The 19,096-nt window shown below is 51.9% G+C and overlaps 1 protein-coding gene across 2 annotated transcripts in view; it reads left to right on the top strand.

Moving 5' to 3' along the window:
- The window catches only part of ABTB2 (ankyrin repeat and BTB domain containing 2), a 180,939-nt gene that overhangs the window by 132,296 nt on the left and 29,547 nt on the right, over nt 1-19,096 (top strand). For both annotated transcript variants that reach the window (XM_060018682.1, XM_060018681.1), the window contains exons 2-3: nt 944-1,090; nt 8,029-8,242. In XM_060018682.1, coding sequence (XP_059874665.1) covers nt 944-1,090; nt 8,029-8,242 — 361 coding nt within the window. The remainder of the gene's footprint in view (nt 1-943; nt 1,091-8,028; nt 8,243-19,096) is intronic.

The following is a 19,096-nucleotide window of genomic DNA, read 5'->3' as shown; positions in this document are numbered from 1 at the left end:
CAGAATCCCTGGGCCGAGTGAGGCACTTTGGATATTCAGCAAGTGAAGCAGGGAAGGAATGAATGAATGCGTATATGGCCCACCAGCCTCTGGAGGCCAGTTCCTCGTGCAGCTCCAAGAAAGGATGGTCTCCACTTGCTTTAAACCACGTCTACAGGTGGGCCGCCCTCATCCTGGTTCTTGCAGCACCGTCCACAGTGAAAAGTCAGCTGTCCTAAGTGGAGCCTTGCAATTTGCCCACCACCCGCACTCGACCATACAGGGAGCAGAGCTGTGGCCTTTGAGCTTTGCTTCCATCCTCAGGTGACTTGTTGATAAAAGGCATTTTCACATATTGACATATAGGGAAGTCATTCTGGCTTATACATGAGTTAACTTGACTTTTATGCTAACTAAAATAGCCTGTTTGTGGCCTATCAAACATACATTGTACGTCCGCTTTAATTATTAAAGAAAAGGGCACATTGACCAGAAGTAAATAACGTCTAGGTTAAAAATAAAGATTAAATGCCCCTCTTCCTGGGATGCCAATGCTGGTCCTCTTTGGATGATAAGACTCCCTTCCCACAGTTTGTTATAAAGCAGAAACTAACACACCATTGTAAAGCAATTATACTCCAATAAAGATGTTAAAAAAAAAAAAAAAAAGACTCCCTTCCCAGGTGCTAAGGCATAGCGACTTGCTATGTACGTGCTGGTCTGTTTTTTTTTTTTTTCCTAACCTTGAAGAAATGTAACCCAGACTTGTTTAATATTCTTTGTTCTGACAAGATATAAAACTGTGTTGAAAACGCTGCTTCTCCAGAGAGGCTTCTCGGAGTAACCTAGACAGTGGGCTTCTGGGCTAGTCCTCAGTTTGGCTCAAATAAAACTCTTTGCTATTCTTACTATTGATTGTTTATTGATTATTTTCATTGACACTGTCCACCATGTTTCCCCACAGGTGTCCTCTCCCTCCCTGCGTACTTCAGTCCCTACAACGGCGGGTCCCTGGGCCACGACGAGCGCGCCGATGCCTACGCGCAGCTGGAGCTCCGGACCCTGGAGCAGTCCCTCCTGGCCACCTGTGTGGGGAGCATCTCGGAGCTGAGTAAGTGGGGCACCCACGGTCTGCTGGCCCCAAGGGAGAGGCCGGGAAGAGCCCACCTTCCGGGTCCTGACTTCTTCCTTCTCCTCCTCGCTTCTTGCCTTCTCTGAAAGCCAGAGGTTGTAAACTGGTGGCCCACAGACGTGCGCTTTAGTTGGCAGGTGCATTTAATCACATCCAAATTTGGATCTCTCGTTTCTCTAGAGAAATCAGACGATCTGGCACTGCTGGGCCCCATTCCTGCATGGCAGCGATCAGGGGGAGCTGAGTGGCAGCTAAGGTGACAGAAGGCATTCCCTACATTGCCACGTGCCTCGGTCTCTCGTAGCTGGCCTGTCTCTTATTTTACCTGCCTGGCCCCAAGGGCTCTGAATTTACAACCAGTATTTGAAAGAAAGCACCTCCCGAAACCTGGTCACAGAAAAAGAAAAACCTGAGCTTCTCTGGCTGGAGGAGGAGCTGACCAGTGGTCTCAGCCCTGCGGTGCCCTGGGCATCCCCCAGGACCTCAGGGCTCTCTGGGACACAGCGGGAAACCCCTGGGTCTAGGTCATTACAGTCGGCAGCTCTTTCAGAAGATCGTGTTAGGAGGCATGTGATCCCCGTGTCTCCCGATCTCTCCCTCTCATTATCCCAACTATTTGAGAAATCAAACTGCATGCTCCTCCCGGGGTCATGAGACCACCCAGCAGAGGGCGGGGACACATGCCAAGGGTCGTATAGCACACAGTGTGGAAACAGATGGAGTTTCACTCTGCTCCAGCCTTTTCCACTTGTGATTTCTTTGAGGTTTCTGGCCCCTGAATAGTGAATGGCAGGCCGTTCTGTTTCTTTAGGACACAGCTTCCTCCCTCCCCCCCCACCCCCTTCCTTCCCTTCCCAGGACAGGAAGTGAAGGTGCCTGATTCAAGGTCACAGAGCAGATTGGTAATAAGGCTGGGACAGAAAGCAGGACTTTGAGCTCTCTGTCTCCTCGGGGCATTCCAGCCTGGCCACCTGGGTCCCCTGCCTCTTGAGGACCCTGCAGGAAGTGGGCTTGGGTGTATGGCTTGATCCCCACCCCTGAGGAATGTCTCCTGGACGGTGGGCTGTCTTTGGGGCTATGCGCAGTCTGTTTGGTGAACTCTCTTGGCCTGAGAACAGTGAGGGACACACTTAGGCCTCAGTCCACTGGAGAACACCTTGATTTTGTTTTGCATTTTGAACATTAAGTGAGCACTTAGTATGTGCAAGACACTGTATGAAGTGCCTTCATCACATGATCTCATTTACTGTGCAGAACGACTCAGCAAGGTAGTCCTGATGAGGGAGCAAAGCTTAGAGAAGAAAAGCCATTTTCCCCCAGTCAGGTTGCAAATAAGAATCAGAAAGGGGGCTTGACTACTGCTGTGTCAGACTTTAGCAAAGCTCTAAATTACTTAGGGCTATGGGCTTCGTAGACGTGACTAGCAGCCCAGCCACCAGCATCTCAGGGCAGCTGAGGTCAAGATCGGAATCTGGGGACTTCACTGCTGACACAGTGGTTAAGAATCCGCCTACCAGGGGCTTCCCTGGTGGTGCAGTGGTTGAGAATCTGCCTGCCAATGCAGGGGACACGGGTTCGAGCCCTGGTCTGGGAAGGTCCCACATGCCGCGGAGCAACTAGGCCTGTGAGCCACAACTACTGAGCCTGCGCGTCTGGAGCTTGTGCTCTGCAACAGGAGAGGCCGTAACAGAGGTGCGCGCACTGCGATGAAGAGTGGCCCCCGCTCGCTGCAACTAGAGAAAGCCCTCGCAGAGAAATGAAGACCCAACACAGCCAAAAATTAAAAAATAAATGAGTAAAATTAAAAAAAAAAAGAATCCGCTTACCAATACAGGGTACACGGGTTCAAGCCCTGGTCCAGGAAGATCCCACATGCCGCAGAGCAACTAAGCCCATGTGCCACAACTACTGAGCATGTGCTCTAGAGCCCACGAGCCACAACTATTGAGCCCGTGCACCACAACTACTGAAGCCCGTGCGCCTAGAGCCTGTGATCCGCAACAAGAGAAGCCACCACAATGAGAAGCCCGCACACTGCAACGAAGAGTAGCCCTCACTCGCCGCAGCTAGAGAAAGCCCGTGTGCAGCAATGAAGACCCATTGCAGCCATACATACATACATACATAAGATCGGAATCTGATCTTGACTTTTATCGTAGAGCCTTTTGTTGTAGTGGTCTCTGTGCCCATTACAATCCACAGTCAGGCACAAGGCGAGCATTCAGAAACTTCCCTCAGGGGAAGGGCTTGTCCTTACCATTCAGCCCAGGTCCCAAGTCCAATCAGTTCTACCTTCTAAAACTATACCAAGTTTAAGTTTGCCCCCTCACCACTTCCAGGGCTACCAACTCGGGCCAAACCAGGGATATTTAAAATCCAAATTGTATTATGTCACTCATCTGCTCAATATCCTCTCAGTTACCCCCACAGCTTCCCAGCACACTCAGTGGAGTCCAGGATTGGACATATGATCTGCCTTCCTCGTCTTCTGTTCTTCTCTTGTTGACTGTGCTCCAGCCACCCTGGCCTCCTGGCCTCCTGGCCTCCTGGCTAAGATCCTCCCACCCCAGGGCCTTCGAACTAGCTGTTCCTCTGCCTGTGACCTTTTCCTCCAGTTATCCAAATATGGCACGTTCTTAGTCTCTGCCCAATAACACTTACTAGACAGACCTTCCCTGAGCACCCTGCCAGAGGTTAAGGGTCCCACCCTCGTTCTCTGTCTCCCATCTTATGGCTTTGGTTTATTCAAGGCACTAATGGACACTTGGCATTGATTATATATTTACTTGTGAATAGTTGGTCATCTTTCTCATGTGATTAGAACTTCCGCTTCATGAGAATGGAGACTTTCTCTGTTGTATCCCCTGGTGTACGTATCGCTAGTGATGAGAACAGAACCTGAGCTGTGTATTGGTGTGTGTGTGTGTGTGTGTGTGTGTGTGTGAGAATAAGTTCTCTATCGTCCAGTTTCTGCCTCCTAAAACCCACCTAGGATTGGTCCCCATCCTGGCTCAGCCACTCCTCAGACCAAAGGGAAGAAGGATCCCCAGAGCATCTTTCACCGACAACCAAGCAGGCTGTGTCACGCGCCGAGATGCCCGAGCTCCCTCGCTCTGAAACCAGGGTTTCTGCTAATCATTGTGAAGGAGGGAGGAGGTGAAGGTGGAAGCAGATACTGCAGTTTTTCTCTTCAAGACTAAAGAGCTTAATGAAGCTAGTGATACTTGGCGCTGAGCACCTCGTACCTTAGAGTTTAGCCCGGCTTTAACATCCGCTCTCTCCCTGCACCTGGCCAGGACCAGCCTGCCAGGTAGGTCAGGAAGTCTTATTCTTGTATCAGGTCCATCTGCATAGGGAGCTCGGGCACTTGTATTTTCCTCTGTCCCTCTCTACCTATGAGAAGGTAAATGGAAGGGAATAAGAAATAAACAAAACACTTCTTTTCAAAGGGAGCCAGATGGTATGGGCCTCATTTTGGAGACAGTGCTGAATCCCAGGCCCTCCCACTCTCTTTTTATTCGATGGCTCCTGATGCAGGTTGGACAGACCAGAGGGAAGCCGTAGCACCTCTGCTCAGGGCTCTCATGACTAACAAGCAGGGAGGGCTTGTTTCTCCATACTTGTGGGTGTTTCTGGGCTTCAGACTGAGGTCTCATCAAGCTTAGGGTCAATTGATTCTCAAGTACAAGGATGTCTCAGAAGCAGCTCTGAGGAGTGCCCAACTGTACCAAACCCAGAGCACAGCCCCGTTGGGCCACAGCTTCTGAAACTCACTGTGGTAGCAGGTCAGGGATGGTATCCCCCCAGCTTTGTTGCAAACTGACAAATACAATAAAAAGGAACGTTTAGAAATATGAAATAAAGCACAGGTAAGATGCAAGCCATTTTATTTTATTAATTCGATTACGTAGGCATAAAATCACTCTGTCGGATTGCTCTGGAAGTTTTTGTAAGCTCACTCTCAGTTTCTGAAATGAACTTCCGAACCAGTAACCAGTTTGCACACCTGTCCCAGTTCACAGACCTGTCGCAGTTTGCAGACCACACTTCAAGCAGCAGTGTCGCATTGGTCGAGAACATGCGTTTGGGACACAGGGACCCCAGTTCAAGTCCTGCTTGCGCCACTGGACAAATCACTTAACTTGTGTAGCCTGTGTCCTCATCTGTAAAATGGAAATGCCTCCCTTATGGGGTGGCTGTAAAGAGATTTTTTTTAGAGATTTTGTCTTATCTTTTCATGTCTATCTTGAAGCCTAGAAAATAGAAGGCGTCAGGGAGGAAAATCCCTCTGGGAGAACATCCAAAACAAGTGGCTGTCTTTGCCCGTAACCTGGACTTGCAGCGCAGCTTAAGTTTTTTAGACGCCCGATCAGAGTTGTCTGCAGGCATCTGTCTCTTTGGTCTTTGAGAGACACCGAAGCCCGAAGCTGGGCCTGGAGCAAAGTGTCCGGGGACTCCATCTCCAGTCACCATTCTGCTGCCTTCATGGCTTCCCGAACCTTTGGAAGGCCTCTCTGTTCCTGGCTTCCCTTTTCGGGAGCTGTTAGGAGGTATTCCTATTCCTTCCTCGATTTTTTTGCCTGCATCCTGGCTGGAAACGTGCTGCCAAGGGTTCTACACCAGGAACAACGAAACCATCTTAAACGTAATTAATGGTAATGACTTCTACCTTGTCGAGTCTTTGAAATGATATTTCAACAAGATTCTTCGATGCTATCGGGGACTCTTTGAATTCTCCTCCTTGTGGTCCTGTGGTCATGCCAACAGTTGTGACATTTAGACCTGGAGAAACGGGAGCCAGATTTCAACTTATTGCAGCCAACTTAGCTCTACAACTAGCTGCTGGGAGACGGCTTGGCCTGGGCTTGTTGATGCCAGTTTCTACTACCCAGGAGCCCGAGGGCAGGGCTGGACTCCTCCTGTCCTGGGAAATGCGGGGCAGTGCTTGACTGCAGGCAGAGGTCCTGGAAGGAAGAGTACCACGAGGTGGCCTGTAGGATAGAGGATTAATAACAAAAGACAGTAACAATAATGGTGATATATTTAACTTTACCAGGCACTTACTCTGTGCCGAGCATGATGTTAAGTGCTTTATGTTTGTTATTTCTTTGAATCCTCAGGATTTTTAGGTTAGAAACGATTCTTTCCATTTTACAGATAAGCAAACCAAGGCTTTGTTAAGTAACTTAGTACGTAAAGCACACAGGATAGAAATAGCAGAGCCCTGATTGGAAGCCAGGCAAGTCTTGATCCAGAATCTATGCGCTCATCCGCTTACCTGGTGATTCTCAAACCTGACTGGAGGTTAGATTCACTGAGGGAACTGTTACAAAATACAGACGCCTGGGTCCTGCCCCAGACCAATTAAATTAGAGTTTGGGGGATGGGAACCAGGCGTCAGGAACTCAGTGCCCTCAGCCCTCCTGGCCCCGGGGTCTGGCAGCAGGCACCCAGGCAGCTGAGCTACAACTGCGGGATGAGCAGAGTCCGCTTTGTAGAGAGGAGTGAGGACCTGGGGGTGGCATGGAGGGCTCTTTCCCAGTGGAGATCTCCAATTCCGGGGCTGTCATTGTCCCTGCTTGGAAACAGGCGTTGCCGCTGTGGCTGTCATGGGAGAGCCTGGCAGCTAACGAGCTCAAGTCAGGCCCCACCAGAAGTTGTATCTTAAATGAAATGAATGCGTAAGGCTACTTTTTCATCCTCCAAGTGTTTGCCGAGCACCCGATGTGCCGTAGAAGCTGTGCAGGGCTCCGGGGACACATGGTATAGAGTCCCAGACCCAGAGGCTCTGTAGGGGAGGTTCACGGAATAAGTGAATGAATTGGTCCTGTGGAACGTTGAACAACACTTCACCTGCCATGTGTTTCTCCCTCCTTGAGCTCAGCCTCATTCAGAGGCTTTCTCTCCAAGGGGTTATCTGTAAGGGGCAAGCTGACCCACAAGGGACGCCCCCCTGAGTTCTCAGGCCTGAGAAGAATGGAAGGCGCCACTTTTCCTAGCAAGAGGGGCCCGCAGGTGCCTGGGGCCATTTCACCCGTCCTTTCTCAGCATTGTGGCCTCACACAATGATGGGACGTTTCCTGTCCTGGGCTGGTGGGGAATTGAAAAGACTCAACTGGGGAAGAAACACAGCACAGGATATGGGGACCTGAGGACCCTGCAGACTTCATCAGCGCAGGCCACGGCCTGGGTCCCAGTTCAATTCATGGACTTTGGAGTCACACAGGCCTGGATTCAAATCTAAACTCTACCGTTTACTGGGCACCGCGGCATCCCGGTGACCAGGGAAATGCATGGTGTCAGTAAATGTTTGCTTACTGGGTAAGCCTCAGTTTCTTCGTCTGCAAAATGGGGATCCTACTCGGGCCCCAGCCTTGTAAGGATCAGATTAAATTCTATTTCTAGAAAATTGAACACTCAGCACATAATAAGCATAATGGATGGTGGTGGGAGTTTTCCTTGAGGCCGTGGAGAGGGAGGTCCCTTTTCTGCAGAATTACCTGGACTTTGCACCAGACAGCACGGGGAAGAATCCGCACGCAGCCTAGCACAGGAATTGGAGGTTGGGAAAAGAAGCCCAGGGAGATTCCTGTGGTGAGAGCTGGGGGAAGGGCCATGGGGTGATGGAGGGAGTGGGGCTGTTGGAAAAGAAACCATATTAGCGTAAGTTCTGGTGGGGCCGGGCCCCTACCAAGCGTTTCGTTCAACTGTTAAGGCAGGACTGGAAGTGAAAGGGAATCTAAATTGCTATCATGTGTCTGGGTGACAGTTTCCACCTCCACCTGCCGCTTCTGGGTAAACAGTAATTAGGCATGCCGGCTTAGCTGCTCCTCTAGCTGGCAGGATCCTTGGGAGAATGTGGGCTGTGAACTCAGACTTTTCCTTTTTCTCTCCCTCTCGCCTGCCCTCGTCACCAGGCGACCTGGTCTCCCGCGCCATGCACCACATGCAGGGGCGCCGCCCGCTGGGTCCTGGCTCCAGCCCCGCCCGCCAGGCCCGTCAGCCACCCCAGCCCATCACCTGGTCCCCTGACGCCCTCCACACGCTCTACTACTTCCTGCGGTGTCCACAGATGGAGTCCATGGAGAACCCCAACCTGGACCCCCCGAGGATGGCCCTGAACAACGAACGGTAGGGATCTGCCTTGGACTGCACGCCTGGTGGACCGTGCGACCCAATGTGTGTTGACTGACCGAGTGACCGATGAGGTGGAAAAAGAGCCCTGGCCCCGGCCTGTGTGCCTGTGAGGAGGCGGCCTGACACGGGCGACGGCTGCGAATTCAGACGGATGAAGGCCTGTCCCTGGGGTGCAGCAGGATTTGTTCACCCCGGGCTGTTGTAGGGTGGGGTCGTTGAGTCTCAGAAGGTGGGCCTTGGCCTCTGTCTCACAGCTCTAGCATTTGCTACCTGGGCTCTTGGAAATTCAGTTGCCTCTTTTATAAAATGAGGTATTCGCACCTACCTAGAAAGGTGGCAGTAAGAATCGAGTGAGCTAGTGCTCTCAGAAAAAGCACTTAGGACAATGTCTGGGTGGTAACTGGCCCTCCATCAGTGGTGGCTGTCACCTCTTTTGATGATGATGATATCACCGTTATCATCATTCTTAGGCACATTTTGCCCTGTTCTCTCATTTTATAGATGGGAACGTCATGGCTCTGGCAGGTTATTTGATCTCCAGCAGGTTAGTGGATAAATAGCCCCAGGGTCCAGGCCTGCTGGCCCCCAGTCTAGTGCTGTCCACGGGGTCCCAGCCCTTTCCCAACTGGGGAAAGAGCTGCTAAGGACAGGTATACAGGTTGTACACTGCACGAGGGGACGCAGTGAGGGGCATGAGTGGGGGACACACATGGAGCCATGTCAGCCTGAGGACAGGGTGCCCATTCTAATTGGTCTACTCAGAGGGCCACCTTTTTTTCAATTTTCTGCCCAGAGGAGATGTTTTTTTATAATTTGTCCAGTATATATGCTAACAGGAGCTTTACCTGGAGGCCACCACATGGCCGCCCAAGGCAGGGTCTGTCCACGGGCTCGACTCATGGACAGGGGTCGAGGGTTGTGTAATTGAAGGTCCAGGGAGTGGGAGAGACTCGCCTCCAGTTTAGGCAGCCCTGGGTGCATACATTCCACCTCACAGCAGGGCCCAGGAGAGGGGGAGAGCAGCCCAGGGTCTCTGTGCCCCGTCACAGAGGAGGGAGATCTGAGACCTTGATCCAGAGAGTGCCACTGCTTTCCCAGCGCCCCCGCCGCCCATTGTCTTCGGGAGGCATTGGGTCTCAGTGGTGTGGTCCTCACAGCCAGGCCCACCTCTCCAGGGCCTCCACAGTCACAAAAGATCAAGATGCGAGGGTAGATCCCACACCAGCTCATTTAAAAACAGCCGTAGTGAAAACACTGGCAATCCTGTGGGCATACGGCAAATGCTGGGAGCAGAGGATGCAGAGGCTCAGGAGTCAGGTGGCCTGGGAACGCACAGCAACTCTGACATTCAAGAACCTTGAGACCTTTGTGCAAGGTTCCAAATCTCCCTGAGCCTCAGCTTTCTCCGCTATAAACATGGGGCAGTAATGAAGCAGTTTTAAGGATTCGATGATGATCAGCGATGTTTATAGGGCCTTTGCCACGTGCCAGGCACCGTGCTGAGCACTTTACATGTGGGCACACACTTCCAGGAAATAGGTGCTCTTCACAGCCCCATTTTACAGATGGGTAAGTGGAGGCACAGAGAGAGTCAGTAACTTGCCAAGGCCACATAGACTCTGCTCGTAACCTCTGTACCATACCGTCTGTCATTACGAGAGACATGAAGCAATGGTGGCCCAGTCCACACACACAGTAGATTCCCCATAAATGCTACCACTGCTGTTATTATCACCGGTGTCATTATTAGACCATCGTTGTCTCATTTCTTGGGGAGCTGGACAGTGAATGCAGGTGGGGCCTGACACGGAGCAAGAAGGCAGCAGGTGGAGGCCCCGGGTTTCCTGAAGGAAGCATCCAGCAGGGAGATGGGGCCAGAGCACAGGCTCTACGCCCCAGCTGTTTCTGCTTTGTGGAGAAATTGTTGTGGTTGCCAGAGCTGGCTGGGAGGGAGAGAGGGCCAAGAAAACATCTGGAGGGGGTGGGGATGGGGAGGGGAGGTTTGCTCGTTAGTGGTGAGGTCCCCAAGGGTGCTAGACTGAGCCTGAGTCTGGGTCACCCAAGCAAAGGTGGCTGGGAAAGGAGGACAAGGAACCTTCCTGGGACCTGCTGCCCCAGGCTGGGCTGCTTGGCCCTCCGGCTGCGACCGTGGCTACTGGCTGTGGTGCTGGCCAAGGAGCTGCTCTTCTGTGGACGCTGTGCCCAGAACCCCTTGGATGTCTTTGTGGCCACCCTCTGGCTTTCCTCCTGGGGGGATTCCCAGCCCCTGACGCTCTAAAACGTGACATCAGGGTTTCTGTGCTACACGAGCTGCTTGTCTGTGTGTGACTGCGATGGCTGAGCTTGAGTGACAACATACACATGAGGACGTGTTTAGGTGTCTCCTTATTTACAAACCACACTGTCTGTGGCACGAAGAAGTCGGTTGCAAAAGCATTTTTCCGTGAATCGTTTCAAGTGAGTGTCAGACATGTGGAAAATTGGAACCACCATCAGGAAAAAAGAATCCCAAAAATTCAGATTTGGGCACTAAAAGGACACCTTAAAAATACCCAGGGGGACAGACAGCCCGGCAGCTCTCTGGTGGCCCGGTTCCTGGCTGCAGGGTGGGGCCTGCCGTGCTTGGATGCACTCTGACAGGGCAGGCCCTGCAGGACTTCGAGAGCCTGGCTGGCCTTTCCTTTGCAAGCTGGGACGCATGTCCCCACGAGGCACTGCCACTCCAATACCCTCAGCAGAGCCCTTCTCTCCTGTGCACCAAGGAGCCGGCGTTTGCTAGGGCTCCAGGGTGACAAAGCTTTGCTTTTGTGAGTCTGGGGATGTCTGTCTGTCTCTTTCTCTCCCCTCCCCCACTTCATTCCCTTGAAGTTCCTCCCTCTGTCCCATGTCTGGGACATGGGGGTCAGGTCCCCCAAGCAGAATTGGACAGAACCTCTGATTTCAGGTACGATGGTGGGTTTGTAGCCTGGAGGCTTTCCGCTTGGGGATTCGATGGTTCGGGGATGTCTGGGCCTGTGGGGATTAAGGGACCTCTTCCACCGCCTCGCCTACCTGGGCTCCGGAGCTCAGTTTGGCGGCTTGGGTTTGGCCCGTGGCACCACTGACGGTGCCTCTCCAGTCTGTGCTTATAGATTTCCGCTTTGAAGAAAGTACCCTTCTTCCCTCCCACGGGGGTTGTGTGTGACCACAAGTGTGCTGACAGGGCAGGCGGGACATGCCTTCAACCCTCTGTGTGAAGCTCATCCTGCTACGCCGTGAGCTGCGTCTGCGCTGGTCAGTGGGGCCTCAGTATCTCTCCGTGAGGACCGTTCTCCCCAGGGCCTCCTGCTCTGGGTTTGGAGGGAGAAGGGAGTTGTAGAAGCAGCGGGAGCTTTGCGAGGCACGAGAAGGCAGTCGAACGTGCTTCTGCAGCGAGCCGGGCAGCAGCACAGCTTCAAGCAGGGACCTGGGCTCCGATCCAGCCTCCCGCACAGGCCCCTCCACGCCTCAGGCTCCTCATATGCTAAACAGGGCTGAGTGACCCATCAGGGAGGGCGAGTGAGATGCCACATGTGAAAAGACCCAGCTTTTCCTTTTAAAGGGCAGCTCTCTGACTTCTGTTTCTTTTGTGCTCCACAGCGAATCAGCAAGGTGCGTGTTAGCATTACCTGCCTTTTACAGACGAGGGCGCGGGGCCAGGGGGTACCTAGCTGCTGAGTATCTGGGCAAGGATTCGAATCAGGTCTCTCTGACCTGAAAGCCCTCGCCCTTCGCCATGCCAGGCTACAGCTTTCCCACCCAGCTGCTGAGGCCCAGTCCTAAAGCTCTGAGATAATCTGGGTGGGTGATGGCCCTTGGGGCCACTTTCTCTGGGGCCATTCCAGCCCCACCTGCCTCTCCTCTGTCCTGGGAGAGCCCCGCAGCTGGAGCCTCCCTGCACCCTCCCAGGATCCCTTTCTTGCTGGCAGCTTTGCATCACAGGCACCAGCAGGATCTCAAACACAGGATTAGTCACAGCTGCCCCCCTGCAGGGCATGTCATCACCCAGGACTGAGCTCAGAAAGTGAAAGAACTTGCTGTCAGAGATCCAGGGTTACCCAGGGAGATGGGGGAGCCTCTTCCCCCATGGTCTGGAGGAGAATGGACAGCCACATCTGGCTAAATGTGGTCCTTGCTCGTCATGCCTGGAGGCAGAGGGATGGGTAGCTGAAATAGCATCTGGGCAGAGGACATCGTCCTCCTGGGAATGAGGGGTTTGGGGAAGTGGGGAGGAAGGCCGTGTAGACATGCCGGAGCAGAGGGAGGTCTGCCGGCTTGCCAGCAAATTGCTGGAGGAGAACATCATCCCGCAGAGCACACGGAGGGAGACAGATGCAGCTAGAGACGCAGAGGGGGCTGAGATAGATAGAGGGTGATCTGATTTTCTGCCTCAGAACCTCGGGAGCTGGGGTGCTCAGACTCACCGAACGGTGCTGCCAGCAGCAGCAGAGAAGCCAGATCCTTGAGGAATATCTGGGAATACTGGAAACGAAGGTGGGCTCCTTTTCCACAAACCAGCCCAGCTGCTTAACTTCAAGCCTGGGCCCCCTTGCTTCCCTCTCCCCAGCCCTGCACAGCGCCCCGTCATGGAGGGAAGCTCGGTCCGAGGGCTGGGGGCCTGCTGGTGTTCAGAACACTAAGCCAGGAAGAGCGTCTGACTTGGGATGGAACCTGGAAACATCTGGTGTTCTGTTTCTCAGCCAGCAGAGCATGATCTGAGGGGAAAACTGCGATTCAAGGACGCGCATTTGAGATCAGACTTATCGCTCTCTTATTTTAGATCCTTCAAGCTGTCACTTAGTCTCTCCAGAGCCCAGGTTCTCTGGACAACTAACATTTAGTCTTCACAACCACCCGTAAGGCGAGCGCTGATGAGTTAACGCAGGTAGCACTTTTAGAATGGTACCTGGGCACAGTAAGTGCTCAGTATTAGCTACTGCGATGATTAGTATCAGGCAGAAGGAATAGCATATGCCGAGACCACGTGGCAAGAGAGAGTGTGGGATCTGGGGGAGAGAGAAAGGAGCAGTGTGAGAATAAGGAAACACGGTCCAGAACGATGCCCGGGGGAGCTGGGGCCTCCAGGGCCAAGACGAGGGGAGGGCTGAGCTTGCGGCCTAGGACAGGGGTCCCCAACCCCCAGGCCGCGGACTGGTACCGCTCCGCGACCTGTTAGGAACCTGGCCGCACAGCAGGAGGTGAGTGGCGGGCAAGTGAGCAAAGCTTCATCTGCCGTTCCCTGTCGCTTCCCATCGCTCGCATTACCGCCTGAACCATCCCCCGCCCCACGCCCCCCACCTCCATCTGTGGAAAAATTGTCTTCCATGAAACCGGTCCCTGATGCCAAACAGGTTGGGGACCGCTGGCCTGCTCAGTGTTTCTGTGACTGGCTGATTTTCACTTGCCCTTTCCCCACACATCCCCTCTCAGCACCTGGACCCCTCTGAGAATGAAGGCGCTAGGAAGCCCTTCCCGTGCTGCTGCGAGGAGAGGCACTTCTACCAGGATCCACCCTGGAGCAGTCTGGTACGTGGTCCTGCACCCTGGGCAGGTTCAGGAGAGACGAGTGGCCCAGAGTGCTGCTTTGATACCTATCAGTCCCCAGTTCCCATGGAGCTGTTTTTGCTCTGAGATCAAAGCCCTTTTCCAGGTGAGGTCCCGGAAGAAGGTGCTGGGTGTCTAGTCCATCTGTTGGCTGCCCTGATCCATGTCATGCTGGCTGAGAGGGTTCCTGCAAGGACGTGGACAGAACTCAGAAAAACTGGAGTTGGCAAAGGTGCCAGCCCGTAGGGGTCCTACCCACTCCACCTGAAGTCCATACCACGACCTCAGGTACTGCCCAAGGGTCAGAGGGTTCCAGCAGCCTCTTGGGTCATCCCGGAGGTGCCCTCTCTGCTACCTTCTAGCAGTGGGACACATCAGCCCATCTTTCTAGGCCTCAGTTTCCTCAGCGGTAAAACAGTGAAGATAATAAGATGCTACTCGGGTTAAATGAGATAATGCGGTAAAACACTCAGCTCAGTGCCTGGCACCTAAAAGTACTCATAAATGGTGGCTGTCATGCCCCAGACCCGCCCCCTGCTCCCCCCCGTTACTAAAATGGTCATAAACATGCTTAGGTGACGGTTGGCGCCGAGAATAGTCTTTCTTCATTGACGTAGGCTGATGTTTCTTTTTTTTTTTTTCACATCTTTATTGGAGTATAATTGCTTTACAATGGTGTGTTAGTTTCTGCTGTATAACAAAGTGAATCAGTTATACATATACATATGTTCCCATATCTCTTCCCTCTTGCGTCTCCCTCCCTCCCACCCTCCCTATCCCACCCCTCTAGGTGGTCACAAACCACTTAGCTGATCTCCCTGTGCTATGCGGCTGCTTCCCACTAGCTATCTATTTTACGTTTGGTAGTGTATATATGTCCATGCCACTCTCTCGCTTTGTCACAGCTTACCCTTCCCCCTCCCCATATCCTCAAGTCCATTCTCTAGTAGGTCTGTGCCTTTATTCCTGTCTTACCCCTAGGTTCTTCATGACATTTTTTTTTCTTAAATTCCATATATATGTGTTAGCATACGGTATTTGTCTTTCTCTTTCTGACTTACTTCACTCTGTATGACAGACTCTAGGTCCATCCACCTCATTACAAATAGCTCAATTTCGTTTCTTTTTATGGCTGAGTAATATTCCATTGTATATATGTGCCACATCTTCTTTATCCATTCATCCGATGATGGACACTTAGGTTGTTTCCATCTCCTGTCTATTGTAAATAGAGCTGCAATGAACGTTTTGGTACATGACTCTTTTTGAATTATGGTTTTCTCAGGGTATATGCCCAGTAGTGGGATTGCTGGGTCATATGGTAATTCTATTTGTAGTTTTTTAAGGAACCACCATACTGTTCTCCAGATAGTGGCCGTACCAATTCACATTCCCACCAGCAGTGCAAGAGTGTTCCCTTTTCTCCACACCCTCTCCAGCATTTTTTTTTTTTTTGGCGGTACGCGGGCCTCTCACTGTTGTGGCCTCCCCGTTGCGGAGCACAGGCTCTGGACGCGCAGGCTCAGCGGCCATGGCTCACGGGCGCAGCCGCTCCGCGGCATGTGGGATCTTCCCAGACCAGGGCACTAACCCGCGTCCCTGCATCGGCAGGCGGACTCTCAACCACTGCGCCACCAGGGAAGCCCTCCAGCATTTATTGTTTCTAGATTTTTTGATGATGGCCATTCTGACTGGGTTCTCAGGCAGCATCTGGGTTAGTAATACGACTACAGCTAATACAATTACCACTACTACTATTGATATTACCAGTGTAACCAGTGCCACTACCAATAATAATAGTTAATAATGCAACTCCTAATATTATTCCTACTTACAAACACTCCTGCTAATTATAGCTAGCATTATAGAGCACATATTAAGTGACAGATACCATCTTAAGTGCTTCACTAATTACCTCACGTTTCTCACTGTACTTCTGTTGATCAGCAGGGAAGGGATATAAGGGAATTATGGAGGCCTTGTGTGATTGAGTCTCCTGCCTAATAAGAGAGGCAAAAACAAGACAGAGGGAGAAAATGAGCACAAACCACCAGACCATGTAAGAAGCAGCTTGGTTGTATGATATGCATTACGTCAGCCCTCAGGCCCTGACACCGGCCGGGATCCAATCCCAGCTCTGCCACGTACAAGCTGGTGGCCTCGTTCGTTTAGCCTCTATGCCTCAGTTTCTTCTTAACACAGGACTAACAGTGCCAACTTCGTAGGGGTGTCATGGGGATTGAGTTAATATATGCAAAGCACAGTGCCTGGCACACAGTGTGTGTCAGTCCTCATCTTCTTCATCCTCATCGCCCAGAGGATCTTGGAGAAGACTGGAGTCTTTGGGGAGGTGGTGTCAGAACAGACGGGGGTTTTAACTGGGCCTTAAAGAACAGCCACAGGATACTGGGACAGGTGGGGTGACATTGGCAGCAGAAGTCGCAGAGGGATTTTGTTGCTTCAAAGGGCATATTTCATGACATATTACATGAAATCTACATTTCATGTACATTTTTAAAACACAGAATAGGTTGTGTTGTTTTTTTTTAAATCATCAGTGGTTGTTGTTTATCTAGGCAAATGCTCCTAGGTGGCGCTTGAGTGGTTTTCCCGTGGAGACCTGCATCCTTAGAGGCGCCCATGCGTGAGGGTCAAACCAGCGCCGCCTCCTCCAGCTGTGTGATCCGAACAGGTCTCCTTACCTTCCAAGCCACAGTTTCCTCCTGTGTAGAGGGAAGATCTAAGCAGCGCCTACTTCCTGGGGGCCCCCCAAGTTCTGGGGCAGGGCCCCCAACACACATGAAGTACACAGCAAAGAGAGGCCTCTCTTTGTTCCAGTCCAGATGCAGGAGGGGGATGTTTCCCCTCAGATGAGCACTTCACATAAGTGGGAGGCGTCCGCAGATAGGCTGCGCGTTCAGTCTGAAGAAGTGGGCTCGTTAATCTTCTGCTCGGCTTGCGAAAGTGTTTTCTTATCAAATAATAGAGATGATGGCACTGGTGGCTTTATGCTCCTGACTTGTGGTTCCCTTAAATACCATTTCAAGAAGATTTGCAATGTTAAGCTCTTTTTTCTCTTTCCACTCCCCCCTTTTGTGCATTGAATTTCCATCTGCTTACCCAAAATGGAAGCAAAAGAAGTAAAAATAGCTATCGGGTGAATTAAGTACTTGTTTGCATGTGTTTCCCAGGCTGGTGCATCCAGTGACCTCTGAAGTGACCCGTCTGTGGTCTGCAGTTCACACAGAGAGCTGTCCCTCCCACCCGCAGTCATTCTCCATCCTCTTAGCTGCTTTTTATTTTCTTCCGAACACCCTCCTCTGTCTGAAGTTACCTTGTCTGTGAATTTGTTTACTTCCTTTTCTGCCCCCTCCTCACCCCTCTAGAAGGTAGGCACTGTGGGTCCGGTGTTACCACTGTGACTCCAGCACATAGAACATTCCCTGGCACAGAGTAGGCAGTTAAATATTTCGTTTGGTTAGTGAAATAGGCTATAGAGCCTAAAGGTTGGACTTTTGGAGTCAGAAAGACCATCTGTGGGGTCTCTGCTCTCTCGTTTACTAGCTGTGTAACTATGGGCAAGTTAATTTCTCAGGCCTCAGTTTCCCCAGCTTATAAGGGAAAATGGCTTGATCTACTTACATAGGTTTTTGTAGGGATCAAATGAGATAATCCATTGAAAGGACTTAGCACAGAGTAAGCTCTTCGTATGTGATGGCTGCGATTATCAGTATAATTACTGTTTTCATAAACCTGTGGAGGGACTCAAATAACTAAATCATGTTTAATGCATAAATAACCCAAAACAATGGTGAATTTAAAAATCACATCTACTCAAAGTGCATGTTTTCTTTCCCTCTCATATATACCTCCTTCAGTCGCTGCCCTTAATTCCCTCGTAACCCACCCCTGACTGTAGCCAGAGAACCAGGCAAATGACAGAGAAGATGAGGTAGACCAGATGGTCCTAAGGTTTAATTCAGTGAAGACAGTTTTGAACGGAGATATGTACAGACTTTGGATTTATCGCAACCCACCACCCGAGAATCTCGAAGAACTCTAAAAACTGGATTTCATCCACCCATTGGTTCAAAGACTGAGCAGCAAGTGAAGCACTCTAAAGTTAGTGGTGTAGTCGTGCCCCTGGCCCCTCACTTGCTGGTTTGCCCACAGTGCCTGCACAAGACGGGCTGCCGTCGCTGAGTGTTCAGCGTGGGAGTGATATGACCTGATTTATATTTACATGGGTTAGAAGCATCTGGACAAGTCTTTACAGTTTATAAGTCTCTAGCACAACTCTCTGGCAGATCTTCACAAGCTCTCAGAGGAAGCCGTTTCCACTCCCATTTACAGAAGAGCAGACTGAGGGCTTGAGAGGGTAAGAGGGGCACCCAAGATCACAGCTAGGAAGAGACAAATCTGAGCTCAGGCAGGGAGGTCCAAGGATAAGAACGCAGTGAATTCACAGTGTCAGACAGGCGGGTGAGACCTCCCTCCCGCCCCCCCCCCCACCCCGGGGGAGAGAGAAAGACCCTGGGAACCGGTCTCCATCAAGCACCTCCTGCCCAGCGTGACTTGGGCTGCTCGCTCTCAACCACTCAGGGACTCTTCCCCCACAGGCTTGAGTTAGCTGGCTCTGGGTGGTCAGAGAGGGTGGGCATCTGTCCAGCATCCAAGAAGGAGTGAGCCAGGGATGGGGGACAGACGAAGTGGCAGTGCCAGATAACAGGGGCTGGAGAAAGAACAGGATCCCGACCCAGCTGTTGACAAATGCCCCCGGGGCTGCCTGTTGCGTGTGATTTCCTGTCCCATTGTTGCGCCCACGGGTCCCCACAGAAAAGAAGAAGACTGGGAACTGCCAGCCCCAGGGGTGTTTTTGTCGCGGGGCCGCCACAATGCCCTTTGTCTCCCAGAGGGCGCCTGGGTGCTGGGAAGTCCCAACTGAAGGGAATGGAGTTTGCTTTCGTACAGAAGGCGCCTTATTAGGCTGAGCTGTGGACTTTGCAGACGCCGAGGATGGGCCAGGATAGGAGCTCGGGCGATGTCTGGAGTCCAGCTGGGCTGGTTTCTGGCCTGCTCCTACTTGCCTGCCAGCCGGCTCCCCAGGTTTCCCTCCTCCCTCAAGACCAACTGCCTCTGACAGCCGCTTCCTTTGCTGCTTTAATATTTGAGATTTGGGGGAAGAAAGCTCTTAAGGGGTCCAGAGTGTCCCTTTGGGGCCCAGCCCAGCACCCCGTTCCCTGCTGCCTTCAGGACTGTTGAGGCTATGGGCGCGGAGGCTGGAGT

This window comes from Delphinus delphis, chromosome 8 (assembly GCF_949987515.2).
Source record: "Delphinus delphis chromosome 8, mDelDel1.2, whole genome shotgun sequence".
NCBI lineage: Eukaryota > Metazoa > Chordata > Mammalia > Artiodactyla > Delphinidae > Delphinus > Delphinus delphis.
The sequence above is the reverse complement of the archived record's forward strand: the minus strand, read 5'-3'. Positions and strand labels throughout refer to the sequence as shown.